At 40.2% G+C, this 21,650-nt stretch overlaps 3 protein-coding genes across 9 annotated transcripts in view; 1 reads left to right on the top strand and 2 right to left on the bottom strand.

Annotated features, from left to right (window-relative positions):
* The window catches only part of ptpn20 (protein tyrosine phosphatase non-receptor type 20), a 24,997-nt gene extending 22,232 nt beyond the window's left edge, over positions 1-2,765 (bottom strand). The window contains exon 1 of the mRNA XM_063875337.1: positions 2,264-2,765. The gene's annotated coding sequence lies outside the window, so the exon portion shown is untranslated. The remainder of the gene's footprint in view (positions 1-2,263) is intronic.
* mapk8a (mitogen-activated protein kinase 8a) lies at positions 2,487-14,150 on the top strand. Of its 4 annotated transcripts, none has more exons than XM_063875334.1 (12): positions 2,487-2,784; positions 6,855-7,021; positions 7,288-7,417; positions 7,548-7,606; positions 7,725-7,863; positions 8,708-8,873; positions 9,105-9,176; positions 10,017-10,199; positions 10,304-10,428; positions 10,562-10,625; positions 11,531-11,608; positions 12,068-14,150. In XM_063875334.1, the coding sequence occupies exons 1-12, from the start codon at positions 2,749-2,751 to the stop codon at positions 12,241-12,243; spliced, it is 1,395 nt and encodes a 464-aa protein (XP_063731404.1). In that variant the 5' UTR covers positions 2,487-2,748; the 3' UTR covers positions 12,244-14,150. The 4 variants fall into 4 exon arrangements, with proteins under 4 accessions (XP_063731404.1, XP_063731403.1, XP_063731406.1 ...); XM_063875333.1 differs by lacking the exon at positions 9,105-9,176 and adding an exon at positions 9,565-9,636 and having other exon boundaries at positions 2,528-2,784; XM_063875336.1 differs by lacking the exon at positions 9,105-9,176 and adding an exon at positions 9,565-9,636 and having other exon boundaries at positions 2,528-2,784; positions 12,063-14,150.
* Positions 12,642-21,650, bottom strand: part of arhgap22 (Rho GTPase activating protein 22) — a 13,110-nt gene continuing 4,101 nt past the window's right edge. For all 4 annotated transcript variants that reach the window (XM_063875329.1, XM_063875331.1, XM_063875330.1 and 1 more), the window contains 9 exons: positions 20,874-21,070; positions 20,003-20,090; positions 18,047-18,175; positions 17,480-17,690; positions 17,245-17,377; positions 17,088-17,161; positions 15,954-16,075; positions 14,845-15,835; positions 12,642-14,760 (listed from right to left, as the gene is read on the bottom strand). In XM_063875329.1, the coding sequence (XP_063731399.1) occupies positions 14,541-14,760; positions 14,845-15,835; positions 15,954-16,075; positions 17,088-17,161; positions 17,245-17,377; positions 17,480-17,690; positions 18,047-18,175; positions 20,003-20,090; positions 20,874-21,070 (2,165 nt within the window). In that variant the 3' untranslated portion in view covers positions 12,642-14,540. The remainder of the gene's footprint in view (positions 14,761-14,844; positions 15,836-15,953; positions 16,076-17,087; positions 17,162-17,244; positions 17,378-17,479; positions 17,691-18,046; positions 18,176-20,002; positions 20,091-20,873; positions 21,071-21,650) is intronic.

The following is a 21,650-nucleotide window of genomic DNA, read 5'->3' as shown; positions in this document are numbered from 1 at the left end:
GAGAAAAAGGCCGTTCTTTGCACTGGACTCTGATTAGATTATCTAACTCCATTAGTCTCACTGCCTCTTGCTCTCTCTTGCCCTTCCCATTTCCTAATAGGCTTTTCTTCAGTCAAGAGGGCACTTCTGAAGGGAGCAAGCAACTGTGTCACGGTCGCGTGTTAGTTTGTTGTCACATACTGTGTGAATATTATGATATCTATACATTTGAGAATGGGAAGGAACAAAAAAACACCTGACCTGACAGACAAGAGACTCTGAAAGAAATGCAGACAAGCTTTCCTACTTTAAACATTATTTACGCATCAATTATGGAAAATGGTAAATGCATATTATTTTTACATTATATAAAAGTAGGTATTTTCTTTTATTATTAGTCAGATTTCAATTAGTAATTTAAATTCATATATAAACACATTAGATAATCAACCAATTAAATACTTAAAGATCAAAGCATTCCACAATTATCTAAAAGATAGCATGTTGTAGGATATCTGTGCTGATCAAAACAACAAATCACACTTGACATGATTATGTAAGATAACAGCAAAACTATGATGGATATTTCCACAAGTATCTGTCTCAAATATAAGAAACACATTAAAGTTTCAAAATTCTAATATTTTCAGCAGTTCCAACCTAAAAGTGTTGTGAGAATATAGCATGAGTAAACACTGACATGCTGTTTTCCTTCTGGTTTAAGTGCATTTGCTCAAACAATTACAGAGAACAGAATCAGATTGTTCCCAATGCATGGCAAAGGATGTGAAACCAATCCATCATGCTTTTTATTGCACTTTTTTTTTTTTATAGTTTCTGTTCCTGTAAATGTTTCAGAGGAGTAATTCTATAGGACAACTAGCCACAGTGTGCTGAACGAAGCAACATGCTTCCAATGACACAGTTCAACCCAATTACTTTAGGCCTGATTATCCTGCACTTAAACTTAGTTTACCCTCGGCTTGTGACACCCAGTGTGTCAACTAAATACGAGGAAAGTTGTACCAGATTAAATGTGTTGCTAAAAACATACAAAAACGACAATGCAATTTGGAGGTTATAAGGTTTCCTAGAAATGCGCAAGGCCAGTCGAATCAGTGACATACAAAAATGATCTAACTGTATTCCTGCATTCTGGTCTATAGTTATGATATAGAATGGAATTGAAGAAAAAAAGTGGGAAGCCTGACAGGTGCACCCACCTCTCCACTGTCGAGCAAAACTTTTGCAGCTGTGTTCCCTCAAAGTGGTCTGTCTACAGGTGAAAGATACTGCTGTGAAGCAATACACTACTGTAGGGACCAACACAGAATCCTGGCTATTATCGATACCACTCTGATGTGTTGCTGAAATCTTTTTGGACATGAAGAAACTGTGCTGTACTGTGCATATCACATCATGGATTTTACCTAAACGTGTGGCTGGCTTCAAGTTTGACCTCTTTAAACTTTCACATCCTTTCACATCCACTGCATTCCCTAAAACACAATCTTTAATACTTGATGATAGAGCACATTATCTAAGCATAAAAAAGATCTGTCATGCAATTGAAGGATGTTTATTGCTGTATAGAACACACTACTTTCGTATCTAATAATCTAATACCATGTCCAGATTACTTGTGACGTTGTCATACTTTTTTCTTCTTCGTGTAAAAGCAGATTTATTGTACAATTTGAACTGAAATGCATCACATACCATGGTTTTAATGGAGCAGTCAACAGCTAGTTCCTGCTTATTTTTGCTAGATTAGCTAGCCTGTTACATAGAATCTACCTTAGTGATTAAGCAGACACCCACACAATAGGCACAGACAGAGAAGATGTACAGTATATCCTTGAGAATGTGGGACAAGGTGCTACTTTAGGATCTAGGTCTCCAACAGCCTTCTTTCTCACTGGAGTAGACAATAAATTCCTATGTTCATGCCATGACAAAGTCTGATAGTATGGACATGTTTCCAATGTGCTGTTTATGTAGCTCTAACATAAGCAGCCTCTAATACACAACACATTTCACCATAAGGATTTTTGTCGTCACAGGCCTGAATATGAAGGCTATACTATAGGTTACTCTTAAAGGTAAATCTCATTATAGCCATGTAGATATTTAGTAATGGTATACGTGCCTGAAATTAATTTATTTCCATCTTAAATCTCATAACAAATGCATCTAAAAAGACACCCACCTCAGTAAACCAAACCAACAAACAGCACAGTGTGAAATGGGGAACATAATAATGGATAACTCAGTGAAACCTTACCTGGTACCATATGTAACCTATGTCAGCAGTCTGATCCTTCGTATTATCTTCAGTGCTCCCACCACGGATCCAAAATAATCCTTGTGATCATCGCATTGCTGTTTTGACGTCCTCTCAGTAAAGGCTGCTCCACGGAGGCAGATATTTCATCAACGACATTAACTGTACATGGTGCCCCATTCATTTGCTGTATGACCACCAGCACCACGCTGAAGAACTGAAACTTTTTGCTGTAATTGGGGTTATTCTTAGTTTCTCGCCTTTAAACACTTAATTGGATTATCTTCGTTGTTGACAGCGACAGGTCAGAACCACCAATAGCGGATGGCGTGGGATCAGCTACGCCGATTTAACTAATCTGTCTGACGCCCAAAGGTGCGGTGGATCCCGGGTGGTAGGTGCGCTACAAAGAAGCCTGAGAAGGACGAACGACCTCGGCCAAACGCGTGGATTGTAGCCTGCTGCTGTAGGGCTGCTCCCCCACAATGATCATAACACTGCAGGCTCTCCTCGAACAAGGGGTAAGAAAGCGTAGTAGCCTTGTCTTGCTGCAGGAGTCGGTGCTGGGACGTTCATCCATGCCGCTTGCCTTCTCTATTGCGCGCAGCTTTTCTCTGCAGGCCCCTGGGTATCTGCGCAGGGACAAGGATAAATAACAACCATTCAGGCCTGCCAGCAGGGCGCAGGGAGAATTTAAACTACTCAGCGCTAAATTAACGTAATTGTACCTAATGTCCTCATTTAGTCACATGCCTTCGCAGAGCTTGGCGCCGTGCATACCGCCGTTGTTGTAGCGTAGAAGCTGAAGCGTAAACTCTAGACGGTACCTTACTATGGATTTCTGCAGAGCCCTTATGCATGTCATGGTCCACGAATGATCCTGCGGTTAAATATGGACAGGAGATGAGATCTAAAGGGCTATAAGAAGATAACATTGCTCTGATGACACTGATGATGCAAATAATAGCCCTCAAATAATTTAGAAATTGATATGATAGCTGCAGCATCACTTTTTACCCTGGAAACAGAAATAAAACCTTTTATGCTTTGCCCATTGTTCCCAGTATGGAAAGACACTAACCAAGGAACTAGTGGGAAATAACATAAAACTCCTTATTGTATTTAAATCCCAGTTATTAATTGTATTTTAACTATACTGTTAAACACAGGTAGTACTGACATAATACGAAATAATCGTAGCCTATTTAAAAATGTGCTTTACCCTGTGTTCACCATCATCCATTTAAAACCCCATCTGAAAAACCTTTATAACTTGGATATAGTTATCTGTTGGTCTGTGTAAAACATACCTATATCAGTCATGAAAGCAGGGCTCTTATTCTAAGAAAACTGTTTTGTTTAAATATTAACACTTAATTATAGCACTATACAGACAAAGAAAGACATATACCATTTTACATTTTTACAAATTACAAATGTGTCCATAAACATAGTATTTTGCTTTATCTGTTTCACCTTTATGGACACTGGCTGTTGTTACATTAACCTCTGTGAAACATGTTCCAGCAAAGACATTTTGTGGACAAAGATCAGTGGCCAACACTTTTAATTTTAGTTAGTGAAAAAATGTCAACTCCTGTTGACCTGTTTGCTCAATAAACCACACAGCCTGGCAAATACATTTTATGAAATGTATTTTTTATATATATATATTGTATAAGCTGTCTCATATTTCCCTCTTTTCAGCTCAGCATCAGAATCAGAATCAGAAATACTTTATTCATCCCCAACTGGGACATTTTTGTGTTACAGCTGCAAAATACAATATAATAATAATATAAATATACAGATAAAATAGTGCAATGAAATGGAATATTAAATGAAAATATAATATAAATGTACAATATTAAGTGTAAAGTGTAAAATGTGCATGTTATGTCCAGTTAACAGAGATGCTATGGAGAAGTGAGTTTTGGAAATTCTTATTTCACATAACATTATTTGTATGACTCATGCAGTATAAGGTCTATATTTTAGGTGAGGCCAATGTCTTCCCTTTTTCAATACATGTCTTCAAACATTAAGAGCATAACATCTTATTTATCATGTTTTAAACGGAAGTGGGATAGATGGATAGATAGACGGAAGGAAGGAGGATGGATGGATGTAAGAGGCGGTGGGTGTGTCTCTGGATCAGTGACGTACTGCTGGGACGCATGCCCCGTGCGCACTGCGCGTCCTGGCCTGTCAGTTGTAGCCAGATGGAAACGTAGGCAAGTGAATTTTGGTGAGGTCATGTATTTTTAAGCCGCACAACGGAATAAACCATCCTTTACCGGCGGCATTAACAATTAGTCCGGAACATTTCGCCGCAGATCACACCAAAGGGGGATCGATAGGATCGTTTGATAACAGAGGTAAGATGAGGATTCGCACCTCTGTTCCTCAGACGTGCTCATTGTTTAGCCGTGGGGGAGGGTCGTATGTCGCTATTTGCATGCCGCTTAACCACAGTGTTGTTGTGTAAAGGTGTTACCCTGTAGCTTCACTTACAACTTACCCGGTTTACTTACTTTTCGTGTCGTTACAATGAGATAAGTCCGTACACGGTGTAGCCTTTAAATATCGAGTGCAGATTGAAGCTAGCATACGCCGACTGCGCACTGATTCACCAACAGGCCCAGTCATATCGCGATATGACTGTCATTAAGGCTGCAATAATGTCTTCTTGTGCAGCGGCCGGCGTATTCACAGTAAAGCGGTTACGAAATTAACAAACATGGCTCCTTTCTGCCATCTTTACTTTGTTGTACCTGTAAGCTACTTCTGCCTTTAACAGTAAATCGAGGGGTCGTGTGGCCAAGGTTAACACGCTGACAATGAGTTAAAATAAAAACGGGTCGATAGTGTTGTTCCACTGTTACTGTAGGCCTGGAAAAGGAGCAGGGTCTGCTTTCTCTGTGTCTCTCTCCGCCCTGATGACACTTTTCATTTTTATGGACAGGGAAAATGGCTGTTTCAGTTTGGGCATATATAATATGTGACTCGAGCTATTGTATCAACAAGGTAGATTATAATACACGTCTGCAGCTGAGATCTGCTGTTGCTGGATGCATCTAATTTGGAAGAACATAATATTCTACCTATGGAAATATAAAATTAGTTATTCTACAATTATACTTTAAAAAAATATGTTTTAATGTTAAACAAGACATCTACTTCATATTCTATTGTGTTAATAATTGGCGATACAATTTTCCAAGGGAGGGCATTTTTGTAATTTGTTTAATTTATGTTAACCACCACTGCCATGATCTGAATTGTCTTTGAAGTATGTGCTTCTGAAACCATTCATTAAATCATTATGCAAAGCAGCCTATAGAAAGCAGAGGTTTGTTCATTAGAGAGCAGTGTGCTCTAGGAATGACCTCTCCATATTTCTGCTTTTGCAGGATACATCTGGATACTAGATGTATTACAGCTCCTTGCTTTCAAATCCTCAAACCACGAGGTTTAGACCTCTTACTGTAGGTGCTGCTGCGACTACTGATGTGGCTGCTGCACTCCTTATAAATACTGCAGCTGACACATAACTGCAATCTAATAGAGGGCCATTGATTTCATCCGTATTTGCCAATGCAGCATGTAGTTGTAAGCATCAATACTAGTTATTTCTCAGCAGGGGAAGTGGTATTAACACAATGTGTTTTAATGGGATCCAATGTGCCTATGATTCCCTTCTTGCAATGACCTGACCTCAATTACCACCTTGAATACCCATTATTATAAGTATGATCTTACCACAAAGTAAATGTCTATACCACCCACATCACTGCACACTAGCTTCAATGTAAGCCTCCATGACTACATAACGAAGATGATGGTAGCCTAATTGTCTTCCTGTCTGAAAAATAAAAAAAGGCATCATGTCTATTTTCATGTTGTGAGGGAGGCGGATGTACGTCTTCGTGACGTTAGACGAACAGAAGGAGAGCTGACTCATTTTTCTCTGGCAATTATATCCCTCATATGGACCAGTGTCGGCAGAGTGAAAGAGTGGGGAGGGTGATTACCTTGCTTTTATAAGAATTGAAGAAAGGAAAAGGAATCTGATGTTGAAAAAATCATTTTTTGATTTTTAGGATGGTATTGTTGAAATTTAAATGTGTTTGGGGGTATCACAAATTAGCGTTTCTGTGTTGCGTGTTGTGGACTCAAAGCCGCATGGTGCAACTTGACCCAGTTAGCATGTGCCTGAGGAAGCCTCGCTTGTAGAACTGGGCTGGAGTCCTGGGCTGGGGTCCAAACTCACAGGAATTATCACCTAGCTTGGTTTTCCAGTGTGACAGTCACTCTGAGAGTCGTGTTTCATATGATGGAGTAGACCTGCCTGCTGTTCTGTCACCACCACTGCTGATGATTTCAAATCCTCAATCCTGGTGTGATTGCTGAGTTGCTTGGATAAGGAAATGCAGTGCTCGCCTCAATTATGAAATTCAGCAATATCTTTTCTCCGTTCCTTCTAGTTTGTTTTCTTTTGAGCATAGCTTTCATTGGACTCTTTTTGCTTATCTGCTGGTGTAGTCCTGGAACAACATATTTAAACGCGTGCTTGACTTTGTGTTCACAGAGGACATTTTTGGATGCACAGAGAGTAATAATAGAAGACTTCGCCATGAACAAAAACAAGAAAGAAAGAGAGTTCTACAGCCTAGATGTTGGGGATTCAACGTTTACAGTACTGAAGCGATACCAGAACCTGAGACCCATTGGTTCAGGAGCTCAGGGAATCGTCTGGTGAGTAATGCAACCTGTCGATTTTTAGTCAACAGCTGATTGCTAAAATAAAGGTCACTGAATATTTAATTGAAGAAATCACAATAGGAATAGATATAAACTGTAAAATTGTTATACTTTTTTTGTACTGTCTGTTTTGTTGTTGATGACAATAGCAGAGCTGTGTAGACTATTGAAGTGGACAATACATATCCTGTAATTTTTTACACATTTTTATGCTAAATCTGTGACCGTATTTAAAATGTTTCGCTAACTATGTTCCTCAGCTCTGCCTATGACCAAAACCTTGAACGAAATGTTGCCATCAAGAAGCTGAGTCGGCCTTTTCAAAATCAAACCCATGCCAAGAGGGCGTACAGAGAGCTAGTCCTAATGAAATATGTCAATCACAAAAATGTAAGTTTGCAAATAAATGAACTCATGCCCAGTGGGATACAACATTTTTATGAAGATTGTATGCTTGTATGTATGTGCTTTACTTTGTGTAATTGACATGATTCTGATTCATGTCATTTTAAACCCACAGATCATCAGCCTACTAAATGTATTCTCTCCACAAAAAACATTAGAAGATTTCGCAGATGTGTAAGTATTTAGGAAAGTTAGTTTGACATACTTAGTTGTAAAGCATACAGTATTCATCGTTTTGGTGATTGAATTACTCCCTCTCGTGTGTTTGCTGAAACTGTTTCTGCTCCGTCAGATACTTGGTGATGGAGCTGATGGATGCTAACCTGTGCCAGGTCATTCAGATGGAACTGGACCACGAGAGGCTTTCCTATCTGCTCTATCAGACATTGTGTGGCATCAAACACCTGCATGCCGCCGGCATCATTCACAGGGTAAGCATCAGCTGGCTATGACTGCACAGATTAACGCCACACCGGTTTCCTGAAAAAGGGAACCGTTAAACCCTTTGTTACACTTGAAACTGAAATGCAAGGACAGTATTTTAAAGTAACAAATCCATCTTTAAAGTAAATTGGAGATATAACAAATCCCTAATAGAATATCAATAGAAAACGATTAACGTTCTATACTTATACCTAAATTCAAAGGAAGTATTGTTGATGAAATGTCTTTGAACAAAACCCTGGATTTTTTGTAGCTTTTCTGAGGTTTATGTGGAACATACTTCTGACATACTCTACTTTGAAAAGGGAAGGTGAACGTTTGATATCATATTGATTAATAATAAGAAGTTGTAGACTGAGGTTTACAATTGCACTTCAATTCATGAGAAGGCATAACGACTCCCAACTCGTGATATAGCACCAAAGCCTTGGTGTAAAATGCCACTACTTGATTTATAGTGACAATACCCGATTCATCTTGAAACTGTAACCTTTCAATGCTCTTCAAAACCAAAGGCAATTCGTATTGCAGAGAAACATGACCTAAATAAAAAAGGAATCTTCAAAAAAATATCTTGAGCAGGAGCTTACATGTGGATTTGACTCGTATTGAATAATATATTCATATCATATGATTTTGTAAAGAAGCTACTGTAATTACAAAAAGATGGAAAAAGCTATCACTGTTTGAGTAATGCCGCTTCATGCCACCTCTCATTTGTTGCTGATACTGTACATGACTAAATCTGCATTTTCTTGTCATGGATTGTAAATGACTAAATCAATATTAGAAATGACAAGAAAGGAAACTTTGCTGTGTGTTTCATTGTAGGACCTGAAGCCCAGTAACATAGTTGTCAAGTCAGATTGTACACTGAAGATTTTGGACTTTGGCTTGGCTCGGACAGCTGCCACGGGCCTCTTGATGACACCGTATGTGGTTACACGCTACTACAGAGCACCAGAGGTTATCCTGGGCATGGGCTACCAAGCAAATGGTTAGTGATCATCTACTGAATGCACTGTTGTTTTTGTGTTGGATCTTTTATAACCCATCTACAGGGACCTGAAGATGCATCCCGCTGTTAACAATGTGCAAGCTTCATGGTGTTCCTGCACAAAATTGGACTTTGTTTTAAGAAACTGCTCACTAACCGGCATCCTGTGTGTAACTAACCTGTTGTTGTGCATTCCTCTCACCTCTTATCGGCTTTGTTCCACTTCACTAGTGGACATATGGTCTGTGGGCTGCATACTGGCGGAAATGGTTCGCCATAAAATCCTCTTCCCGGGAAGGGACTGTATCCTTGGGTCTTTTTTAATATTTCTTCACACTTTTACAGTCTTTGTAAAGTGTCTGTGCCTCCTGCTGAGAAGACTGTCAGATCTTTCCCTGGTCAAATTTTGGCTTGAATACAGAATGCTGTGCCAGGCTTTGGGGACTTGTTATAATAGCCCAGTTTTGCATGCATTATTTGAGGCTTTCCGACTGCCATGGGCTGTAAACATGTCAGTTTTCATTTTCATCACTGCATTGCTTTCTCATATATCTTGCCGATTCTGCATGTTCTCCATTTTCATGCCCACTGCCATTCTGCGTGCATCATTTTCACCTTGTTGTGTTTTTATTTTTATCCCACCATTTTGTTTGCATGTCCACCTCCCTGTCATCTCCACATCCATGTGCAGTGGATGTATGGTCAGTGGGCTGCATAGTGGCCGAGATGATCAAGGGGTGCGTGTTGTTCCCCGGCTCTGATCGTATCCTTCCCTGTCATTAATTCATCACTGTGTCTTCACTTCATGCTGTGTGAAGAGAACAGCATCACCATCCTGAGCCTCCCTCATTCATTCCCTAAATGTTCACCCCGCAAACAGGACCTCTATCATTGCTCAGCTACACCCACTTAAAGTGACAATATTAAACCAAAGCAGAGAATAAAGTGCAATATATTGATTAGTACTTGCTGAGACCGATTGTTTATTAGTATTATCTGTATAGGAAAAGGGTGAGTGGATGCATCATTATATATCCTGTTATCTAAGTATGTGTGTCTGGGCAATGTAAGTAGAGTTTGCAACTACTAAGAACGCTGCTGGTGTGTTACTGTATATGTGTTTCCTTAACATTTACACTTTAGACATCGACCAGTGGAACAAGGTAATTGAGCAGCTAGGCACTCCATCTCAGGACTTTCTAATGAAGCTGAACCAGTCAGTAAGAACATATGTAGAAAACAGGCCACGCTATGCTGGGTACAGCTTTGAGAAACTCTTCCCAGATGTGCTCTTCCCTGCCGACTCTGATCACAACAAACTCAAAGGTAGTGTGTTTTTTAGTTACTATTGTCATATGACCTAACAAATCAATGTTTAGACTTGTGTTTATTAGCAGAGCATCTTATGTATTTGATATTTCTCCCCTCAGCGAGCCAAGCCAGAGATCTTCTATCCAAGATGTTAGTGATCGATGCTTCCAAGCGCATCTCCGTAGATGAGGCCCTGCAGCACCCCTACATTAACGTTTGGTACGACCCAGCCGAAGTGGAAGCAGTAAGTAGGTCTCTGATAGGAGCGTATGATCCTTAAACAAGTCATGCGATTTGAATTACAACGCTTGATGTGGAAATTTGGCATTACTCTTGTACCAACGATCTGCCGTTTAAGCCTTTTTTCTCTTTCTCAGCCCATTCCAAAGATCCTAGATAAACAACTGGATGAAAGGGAGCATACCGTGGAAGAGTGGAAAGGTCAGACGGCATGCTAGGACTCTTTCACACTGCACTCAACACTTCTCAAAGTCCATTTTCAGTGTATTATTTACCCTCTGACTTCTGAAGCAGCACAAGTATTACCCATGAGGTTTCACTCTGATCTGAGTGAATAGTCTGATAAAATACATTTATTTTGATGGATGTCAGTGTTGTTCTTGAACTTCAAAAATAGTTATATATAGATTTGACACATTTTAATTTCAAGTTAATTACTTAACCAGCTTGTTAATTAAACATCAAACATGTTAATATGCGACTTTTAATCAATTATAAATCTATCCTGTATACTATCTTCTCAAATGTGTGCACATCAAATCTGTAGACATTTATATCTATGGTTATCAGTTTACCAATGGTGACGTGATCACGAAAAGCACGAAAATAACCATGTCGGAAGAAATCCATTGGGTCAGCCTGTAAATATGCAGTTGCTGGGTTGCAGACGTAGTTTCTCATGGAGAACTGTATCATCACTGTAGTTGCCAGAGGATGCATTGCATGATTTGAAATCCATTTTGAAGCACCTCCGTAGTGTTTTCCACTGTGGGGAACCTGATTCGGTGGCGCAAACAAGGACTTCAAATTGAAAGAACATATCCCTTTCAGTTGTGCTGCAGGATGAGCTATACTTGTGTGCAAGGACAATAAAGGGAAATAATCTAATCTTAACCCCTGCCTGGTATAATGACCCCTTAGTTATTTTAAAAAGGGTCATGCTCGCAGAGCCTGTCCAAGTTAGAAACATGATGCTGATTGAACTGTGCCGTAGGAAATACATTTTGTACACACATTTTAAAGAAGAGTATCACCCACACACACATCATTGATCTCTATCTGTTTCTCCTGTCCCATTTAACCTTCCCCTGTTCTGTCATTTATAGTGCTGATTTATAAGGAAGTGAGTGAGTGGGAGGAGTTGAAAAGAAATGGTGTGATAAGAGGCCAGCCTCCTCCTCTAGGTGAGTAATCTTTATAATTTTGGGATATAAGAAGAGGTGGCAAGGATGGACTAGTAGTTTAAATAAACGATAAATGTTTTTTAAACACTTCAATATTTCAGTTTAAAGTACAACAGTGTATTGGGGTCATAATCAGAGATTTAGGGAATGGGAGCAAAATGGTTTATGAAAAGTTTTAAGTATTTGGAGAATAAAGTCGTTGTACTTTTATTATTAATTTGGAATATTTGGAGAATGAAGCCAAGCTCTGGTTATTTTCAAATAAAATCTAAATATTTTGGGAGCAAGGTTATGTTATTTAACACTTGAATTAGACTTGCAAATGACTAAATCCTAGATAACTTTGAATTTAAATTTAAAATGACTGTTTACATCTGTGTTTGTGACTCAGCAGAGAATGGCAGTGTCATGTTTATTTCAATCAAACCTATGCGTTGACGTGTGTTTTTCGCAGCACAGGTGCAGCAGTGATTGACAGCCCCCCCCAACCAACGTCCTCCTCTTCTTCGGCCAACGATGTCTCGTCCATGTCCACAGAGCCCACTGACCCCAGCAGTGACCCCACCATCACCTCTGAAACAGACAGCAGTTTAGACAGCCACACCTCTCTGGGTGCACTGGCCTGCTGCAGATAACACACGCATACAATCCACACACACACACACACACACACACACACACAGACACACACACACACACACACACACACACACACACACACACACACACACACACACACACACACACACACACACACACACACACACACACACACACAAAACAACCAACCTTTCCTCATCAGTGTGTGATGGGAGAGGCTTTAGGCCAATGGAACTTCTCATGTTAGTTTGTAGAGCTGAGCTTTTAATGTACAGTTTGTTTTTATTTCCCCTCCCCCCTATACTACTGTAAATGACTGTGGTTTGAAATTGTATCATTATAACTGTATTTTTGCTGCAAAGAAGAGAGTATGTTTTGATGTGAATCTGTGATGTATGTTTTGGAAGAGAGGGATTTGAGTGTACTTTACTCATTGCTGTTTTTTTTTGCTACTGCTACACAGTTGAAACCACATTGTAAGCACTGCAATATTATGTTGAGTATATTTTTTGAATTGTTCATTTGGCATTTTTGTATTGTTTTGGGACATGTGAATGAATCTACACCAGTTCTCTTTTTTAACAGTAGACTATAGTGCACTTCATCTTGAATCAAATTGCAGATGAATGATTTAAAAAAATATTTTTCCTCATCTTTCTTGTAGAAAGCGTCCTTTGGTGTATCCAACTTATTTCTTAGTATTACGTCACCTCTGATTGTGTGCATCTTGACAAGCAGTCAAATGGTCTATTTCCCTGACACTGAATTTCTTTTTTACTATAGCATACTGTTTGACTGTATTTTAACTTATTTAGGTAGATGTAACTTGTAGGTGATGGTCTGTTGGATGAGGAACAACAGGGTGAATGTAAATGAATAGCAATGTGGCGTAGTGAGGAGCCAGTGATTACTGTTAGCGCTGTAACAATTTAATATAGGCCACTCCACTGGCTAAAATGAGTTCTGTATTTGGGGACTGTCACCAGAAACTAAGTTTAAATCACTTTCGGACATCGGTCACAGCTGTCTGATATTTGACATGTTTAATTTAAGTGCCCTTACTCACTTCAATAATTTTCAGTCCTCTCCGTTGCAGATGCTCCTCTCTTCTGTGGTGCGTCTTTCTGAGTTCTACCTCACATGCACACATGTTTTTTGAAGATGCATTATGTATATCACGGCACACATCACTGGAAAGAACACAAGATCCATATTTTTTCTTTGTTTGCGTTATTTATTTATTTATTTCAAGCTAGGAGGCGTCTATTGTATGTAATGTACATTTAATTCAGAACTATTTATATGCATTTTGTTTTATTTTTTGTTTGTTTTCTGTGCAATATACTTCATAGATTAATATAGTCAGTGATTGATCTGTACATTTGACTGGAAATGTATGTTTTCTGAGGGTCAGGAAACTGCTATTTGCCATGGTAACCTTTGGATGTATATGATGGCTCAAATTCCCAATCTGTCCCTTTGCTCTTTTCATAGTTGGGACGCTCCAGGTAGTGACCCCTAGCATCATCTCCCAGAATGCACTTTGGGGATTGCGACGCATGTCCTTATCCCTTTCTAGGCCACATCTCAACTGACTGTTGTGACTTCCTGTTTTTGTCATTTTCCTCTTCTCCATTTCTTCAAAAATAGAAAAGATAGAATAGAATACGCATGAGTTTTCTCTGAGCAAATCTGGCTTTAGTGCAGGTACATTTAGGGAAAAGATGGGAATTCGGCACCACTGGGACGATGTTGCAGTCTTCTGATGGGTTGGCCAAATACTGACAGCGAAGAGCTAACCTGTTGTAGTGTTTAGATCAGGCCAGTTGTGTAAAGTTAAGCCTTTTGATCTGAAATTGCCTCACTAACAGACCAATTATATACATCAGAAAAGGAAACTGTCTACCTTCAACTCCAACAAATAAAAGAGTTGAATTTTTAACGTCTCACATGTTCTTTCTTTTAATGTCAAGTTAATGTTTCTCTCATAAGTTCTAATGGGAAATGAGGAGGGTGTGACATGGGAAGACTACCTCATATCATCAGATATTTTTTTTGCTCTCTTACAAACTTAAATAATTAAGCTACATAACCTATGGTGTATAATAAGGAATTCTGCGGAATGATAAAATGCTTGCTTGGTCCAGAGGAGTTCTTGTTTGGCACCGGCACTGATCAGTGTAGGCACAAGACGGCTGTACTAAAGAGGACACGATGGCAAGTAGTACTGCACTAGAGGTATTTGGTCTTCAAAGCTTTGGGGCTTACTGGTCTTCTTAGTAATCTAGCTCCTTCTCCTCTTATAGACCAGATGAAGGCAGGTTGGTCTGGGCTAGTTGGTCCGTGTTGCTCCTGTGGTCAGATCTCCAAGGGTTTTGAAGAAATCCTCCATCTCTTTCTGCAGGAGATTGTTTCGGTTCTCCGCATCTTGATGTGCCCTCTCTGAGTTCCTGAGTCGGATCTCAAGCATTTGAAACTTCTTCTTCTCCTGGTCCAGCTCCTCCTCGAGGCGGTTGACTTGGGACTGGTACTTAGAACAGGACTCCTCCAACCTCAAAGAAGAGAAAAAGAATTCATAAATAACAACACATGCTGGTTTACATTTTGACAAGAAATGACAAGTGATTTATACTTACTTGCGAATGCAGGTTTCGTAGCTCGTCCTCTGTTTCTTCAGCTCCTGCTTGAGCCCAGTTAGCATGTTGGCGAGGCCTTCGTTTGTTCCTGTGAGATCATCCTCAGTACCGCTTGCAGTGTCATCCAGAGTACTTGCACTGTCCCTCACCTCTGTAAGTCCCTCTTTACCCTGTTCTAGTTTTACTGCCTTTTCGCTTTCCTTTGGCTCGGCCAATGAGATCTCAAAGGATGTCCAAATCGAGGTGTCAGCAGGTAAGCTCAGACTGGAGGGGGCAACATTGTCATAGGCAGACAATCTGTGGGAGTGGTGGAGGCCTCTGTGAGACAGGGGTGTCTGAGAGGAGTCTTCATCAGAGTCTCTCTGTGTGTCCTTAAGAGGGAGAGTGGTATCTTTCAGTGAGAGGGTCGAATCCTTCAGGGTGTCTTTAAGTCTTTCACCAGATGAGGTGGTGCGCCTGTGAACTCGGAGGGACGACAGGCCATTCATCAGCCAGTTGCTCCCACCAGCTGCTGAGACATCTCCTGCAGACCCTCCTATTTTACCCCTTTGCACCCCAGATGCTGCACCGCCTTTGAGGGAGCATCTCCAGGTGGGCAGGGCTTTCGACTGTTTACTGGGGCTAATAGCTACTTCACTTTCTCCTTTCACTTCTGTTTTGCCATTCACTTTTTCTTCCCCTTTTCCTTCTGTCTCAGCCTTTTTCTTATCTTCAATCGGACCATCCTCAACCCTCTCTGATGTTGTAATTGGGCTTGGTGCAGTTGGCTTACCGTCTGTTGGAGGGGTGGAAGATCGGGATTCCCTGTCAGGGGCTTTGGAAGATGGGGTCCCAATAATTTGTTGTGAGAGCCATTCTGCTTTGCCTCGTTGTGTTGGACTCTGCTGAGGCTGTTGGGGAATCTTTGCTTCAGTTTCCGGCTGCTCCCGTTGGTAAAGTTGGGTGTATTCACTGATCAGCACAGTCATGAGGTGCTGCACCTGGGAACTTCCTATTTACAATGACAAAGTATACACTTGCTTGAAATTGTTCATGACATTGTAAATATGATTGTAAAGCAAGTTAGTGTCACAAGCTGCAGGTAAACATATATTGGCATTATCACCGACCCTCCATCATGGTAACTGGATCCTCCACTCTGGGCCGAAGGATATTGGGTCCAAACACAGTGGCCAGATTCTGAACACTCATCTTATTCTCATTAGAGTGAGATTGAACCTCATCCAGAAACCTAAACCAGGAAGAACCAAAACTTATTAAAAAAATCATGTCACATATTGGTATAACCACTAATTTTTCTAGTACAACGCAAACTGCTGAAAAGTAGGACTGAGTCATGACTGGCTGGTGTGTGGGTTTAGCTGATGATATTTAAATAGACACAGAAGGCAGAGAAGACAGCAAATTATACACACTCAGTGCAAATCAATGATGCCAGTTCCATTGATGATAACGATGTGGGTGTAATGAATGATATTTCTTTTGTATGACAGACTGACACATCATCAATCAAACAGAATAGGACATGGCAGCAGCAACAAAGCACTTCACAGCCACATCGGTGAGGAGTACACAAGCCACCAACATGATCATTTCTACATTATAAGCTGACCCTGTGTTACCTTGAATTTGTAGGACTTTGTTTTTCTAGCATGCTTCCATACTGACAGAAACCAAATTTAAGATCATGCTCAAATAAAATAGGATCCACAATTGCTACCTCACAAAAACATTTCAGCTAAAATCCTACTTTTTAAAACAACCAAGCCCCCATTTACTTCAGGATTATTGAGAATGTTTGTGGAGTTTTCACAAAGTTTTCCAAATATGGGCAGATGTAGACCGGATGTGGTCCCATCTGCGCATGCGTTAATTTGCCGGTTGGTAGGATCAGTTTTTTGACTGGTGAAGCTGAGCTGTTGTTTACCTAGCATGTGTAATGTATGTTCGAGTGATTGGTGAAATAAAACGTGTAAAAGACAGATCGGATTCCCGTGCTTGAGTAGGACACTGTTTCACCAGTAGAAAACCCCCTTTTGCCGTGGGAAGTATTAGATTAAAGTAGTTAATTTAATAAAACCGTACAATGTTCTCACGTTTAAGTATCTCTGTTCATAATGGAACTTTTTAACAATAATTTAAGGTAACATTGGATGAATAATTGATATAAAAATGGTCATGTAAGGGATGAAGTATTCCTTTTAACACCTGCTGATATCAGAGACAGGACACTGTTGACTTACTTGCAGATGTATGTAAGGAGGTTGTAGTTGACCTGAGGAAGGGATTTCACCTGTTTGCCAAGCTCTATGATACCCTTAAAGATAAATAAGTCAAGTTTAATGCAATGGCAACAGTTTGGAAATTAAGCAGTAGAGTGTTAAGTAGACATGTAACTACCATTGCTTTGTCCTTGGTAAGAATCTGAGCACAAGATAGAAACTGTGTGTATTTGGGGAATGGGATTATAGGCTCCGGAAGCTCCCGTATGTACAGTTTTAGCAGTGATGCCACAGTGTGGACATCTGTGGTACTGTAACACACAGAGAAGGAATATAGAGTAAACACTTATATCCAGCATGAATTATATTTTGGCATGCAGCTGTAGATAAAATGCCCTCTCCCACTGCATCACCTGTCAAACACTGGCTTCTCTCCACGGTCAAAGGCATCCTGCAGCTCTCGAACATGATTAGTCTGTCCGGGGGCCCTGAAAAGGCCCTCCTCCTTGAGCCCATGTTCACGTATGAAGCACACACACTGTTCCACCAGCAACGGGACCGGTCGCTGAGCGCCACACTGGGCCTCGTATAACATTGTCTCCTCTAGATGCTGCCCGAAGACACCTGCAGTCACACAGATAATGAAAACCAATCATTAAGCGCTCATAAGGTTCTCTTATGAGTACCCAAGAAGTCCTATCTTTAAAGCATTAATAGTTTATTTGCTTTATTATTGTAAGAAGTGTTGTATGTGGACATGTGTTTTTTTGTGTATGCCTATGCCATAGGGAATACATTTAATTACTCTAAGTACAATTATTTTATGCTTTTTTATACTTTTACTCATCTTAGATGGAAATATTGGACTTGACTTTGTAACCAATTCCACCACATTTATTTGATACAACACACTGTTATGACTTGTGGTTTCCAACGTTTTGACTTGTATTGAATATTCTGGATAGGTTTTAAGAACACACCTCCTCCAAGTGGAGCCCATATGACTCTACGTATGGCTCTGACCCAATCCTCCATGTCACTCTGGGAGTTGGCCATCAGCAGCAATGATTCGTGGCTTACGCCTGTTCGATCCTTTTCTCCAGCCCCCCCTGAAAAGAGACATATTTCATCACTTTGTGGATCAATAGGACAGAACAACTTCTCAAAGCATATGTGCTGTGTGGATTCATACACAGAATTACATTTAAAAATACTGCCGTTTACACAATGTGGAAGTCAGTTCTCCCAACTAGAACTATCAGTATTTCCAATAAGCTTATTAGCTCCAGCACCCCTGTCAAGTACAAAGACGCAGCCATGCAGCTCTGCCTCCCCTGTCCACAGCTTGATATTACTCAGTTGGACATTTTAGTTTGACATTTTAGTGTATTTCAGTTTAGCTTTAATAGGGATATGTGAAATCCTCTCCCTTTATGGGATATTGGGAAGAGGTGGAAGCACAGTTACTTACAGATGAAGGTAAAAGCATCAAACCGGCTATTCAGAAAACTAGGCTACATTTTGTACTGAGAAAAACCTTATGAACACTTTCCAAAAGATAAGGACATTTGTGGATTTTGTAGGGGGTTGCTCTGTAGGATATATCACAACCTGCATTAATTACTAAGTCCTACACTGTCCTGCTTGGTGTGTTGTGTGTGTGAGAATTGACCCAGAAAGAGCATGTGTTCCCTGTGGACAGCAGCAAATGCACCATGCCTCTTTTTCTTTTGTCCTTCCTTTACCTCAGTGTATTTTCTCGCTAGGACACATCGGTGTATTTCTACATTTTACCCCATTTACGTTTGTGTGAAGTTGCTCACAATCATGCACACACACACAAATCCCACATACATAATCAAAAACTGCAACAGCCAATTATTCTAGGCAGTGCCACTATGCGGCACTGCAGGAGCTGCTTAATCTGCTGACATGTATTTCTAAACACAGGTAATGCGTAGGGTAAAGCATAGAGGGGGATTTATGCATTACCTCCTAATTTCAATTGGCTTTCAAAAGTACTTCAATGCAGTGGTGTTACAGTGTTTCTACAATTCATAAACCAAGCCTCCAATCTGACTCTTACTACCATTTTAAATGGAAATCTCATCCTCAGGATAAACTTTCAGGGTGTAAGTCTACCAGCTAATAATGGCCCATGTTAAACCCTTAGAAAGAACAGATGCTTTCAGGTGAACATCTGTTGATATAACCGTATTCCTTGAGAGAGAAACTACTATTAAAGCCAGTATTTATGCAAAAAGGCTCATGTTTTTTAAATCTTGTTCATGCTCATCCAAGTACAACTTTCTTTCTTTCTTTCTTTCTTCATCCTCTGATCTTTCTGCTGTACATACTGTCCATGGTTCTGACGGTAATCATGCCAACCTCGCGCTGTCAAGAGAAGGGATGAATGAAGCTGTTGTTGAACCCTTGAGACACATGGCCATGGAAATCACATCTTTTCTGCTGTTCTGCAAATTTAATGCATGCGTTACAGCTTGTGACTTGTATTGATTTACTTCTATTTTCCATCCATCACTTTGATTCTGGGCCAACAGAGTTTACTCAGAGGATATGACATGCTGTATTAACACTATGATCCCAATTTCAAGCAACACAGACACATACTTCCTATGATTTATGGCAAACCTGGTACTGGGATAATGTTCTAGTGGTTGTATATACACTGATGTTGAATTATTTGGGCATTCATCACCTTATGAACTCTGAAAATTCAACATTCTAATTATTTTTTGTACTGGTGGGAAATGTATAATATATAACATGTGATTCATCATATCAAGATTTGGTGTAACACACAATCAAACTTTTAAAAAAGGGTGTTTTTCTGGCCCTTTGACAAAAGTTTTAGAATCACTTAAACAAGACTCACGCACTTCCTTACACGCAGAGTTTTCACCATGCCAACTCACCTGGAACAATTTCAAAAGGGTGACGACCAGGCTCGTCCTGATTGGCAGGCAGCTCATTGACCTGACTGCCCTGAAGAATAATGCAACCCTGTAGGAGAAAGGAAAGGAAGGTGTGAGATAGGCAGAGAGAAAGACCGACTGACAGATGGGCAGGCATGAGGAAAACACCTGTATCAACAGGACTCATGGTCCAAACAAGAAATAGGTGAGTGGTTCTGGACCAAGACGTGTAGTGCATGTTAAACATAGAGTTCTGAGTACACTGAGCTCTTGGCAGCTGTCCAAAAGATGGCTGTAATGATGATGGAGGGAAGGATGACTCAGGGAAACATCTCTTCATCTATTTATCCCTCTGATGCTTCCTGTACTGTGCATCCCTCCAGCATATAGGAAGTCAAAGATCACTTACTAAGTGCTAATAGCAGAACAACAGAGCAGCTTGTTACAACATGATCAGTGTGTGTGACAGGGCAATCACAACATACTTTGACTTTAATGGAGAGTGTTGATGGTCTTAAGGGTTTGAAAGAATATTTCTCCAACTATATTAGGGCACCAACATATATGCAGATTAGAGCATGTGGCTTTAAAAATCAGTGAAGCATAATGCAGAAAACTCCTTCATTTTACTTGAGGGCTACAACATGTATTTTGTCACCTGCTTGAAAAGAATCAATAAACTATTTTCTGAGTCAGGGAACAAACAATGGATGAACTGGCCCTTGGGGAAATAATCAGATAAAATCATGAAGCTTGAATATGCATAACACTTCGAACTAGAATGAATTGAAACACAAGCTAGTGCAGCCTCTTGGGAAAACAGGTGTCATCAGGTAACTGTCTTGTGAAAGTGTTATTTAGTAAGTATCACCTGTGCCTTGGTTTCATCCTGGTCCTTGTAGAAATACAGAGCTTCGGTCCTCAGGACAAACCAACGCAGCTGCCAGTTTTTCATGATACTCCGCTGTCTCTTTAGCCATCCTGCCTTTAGTGTTTTCTCCTGATCCAGAGGAGAGCAGGGCCTGGAGATCCGAGATAACTCTCCAAGCACCATGCTCTTAGACCGCGCTGCAAGGACACACACACATGGAGATAAAGAGTCTCAAAGGAGAGTGTGAAGGACTCATCAGAAGGAGAAGAGGACAGAGAGAAATACAAATAAAGAGAGTTACCTTAAGACAGAAAAAGTCCTTTCTTTGTTGTTTTGATATTATTCTAAAAATAATTCACCCATAGACAATCCTGGATCATTATTCACAGAAGTCTCTCTTGGGTACAGCTAAGCCCACAGGCTTTACCATGCATCCAGATTTCCTCTTAAGTCAATCTACAGAGGCATGGCCTCCATTTTGCAGTGAAGATTTCCTGCTTTAAGATGAAATCCATCCGTCTATTCCATTACATTTTATCATGTGTTTCAGATATTAAGGACATATTTCCCACTGCAGTATGGAGAGGAGTTTTGTTTTGGATCAGGCTCCACTTTAACTGCTACCGACTGATTATAAGCATGGATTATATGTTAGTTACAGTATAGGTGCTAAAGGTATAGAGCATAAACAGTGACAGTGGAGTGATCCCTGGGGAGTCAGGGGGAGAGAGAGAGAGGAAGCGAGATAAACACAAGGCAGGGGGAGAGGAGAGTAAA

The sequence above is a fragment of the Eleginops maclovinus genome, chromosome 22, assembly GCF_036324505.1.
Source record: "Eleginops maclovinus isolate JMC-PN-2008 ecotype Puerto Natales chromosome 22, JC_Emac_rtc_rv5, whole genome shotgun sequence".
Classification (NCBI taxonomy): Eukaryota; Metazoa; Chordata; class Actinopteri; order Perciformes; family Eleginopidae; genus Eleginops; species Eleginops maclovinus.
The sequence above is the reverse complement of the archived record's forward strand: the minus strand, read 5'-3'. Positions and strand labels throughout refer to the sequence as shown.

Excerpts from the sequence above, each read along its gene's own strand:
- mapk8a (XM_063875334.1), top strand. The coding sequence starts at position 2,749 with ATGATCATAACACTGCAGGCTCTCCTCGAACAAGGG. Across the intron at positions 7,418-7,547 it reads AATATGTCAATCACAAAAAT|ATCATCAGCCTACTAAATGT; the intron begins GTAAGTTTGCAA and ends TTAAACCCACAG. Across the intron at positions 11,609-12,067 it reads AGGCCAGCCTCCTCCTCTAG|GTGCAGCAGTGATTGACAGC; the intron begins GTGAGTAATCTT and ends TTCGCAGCACAG.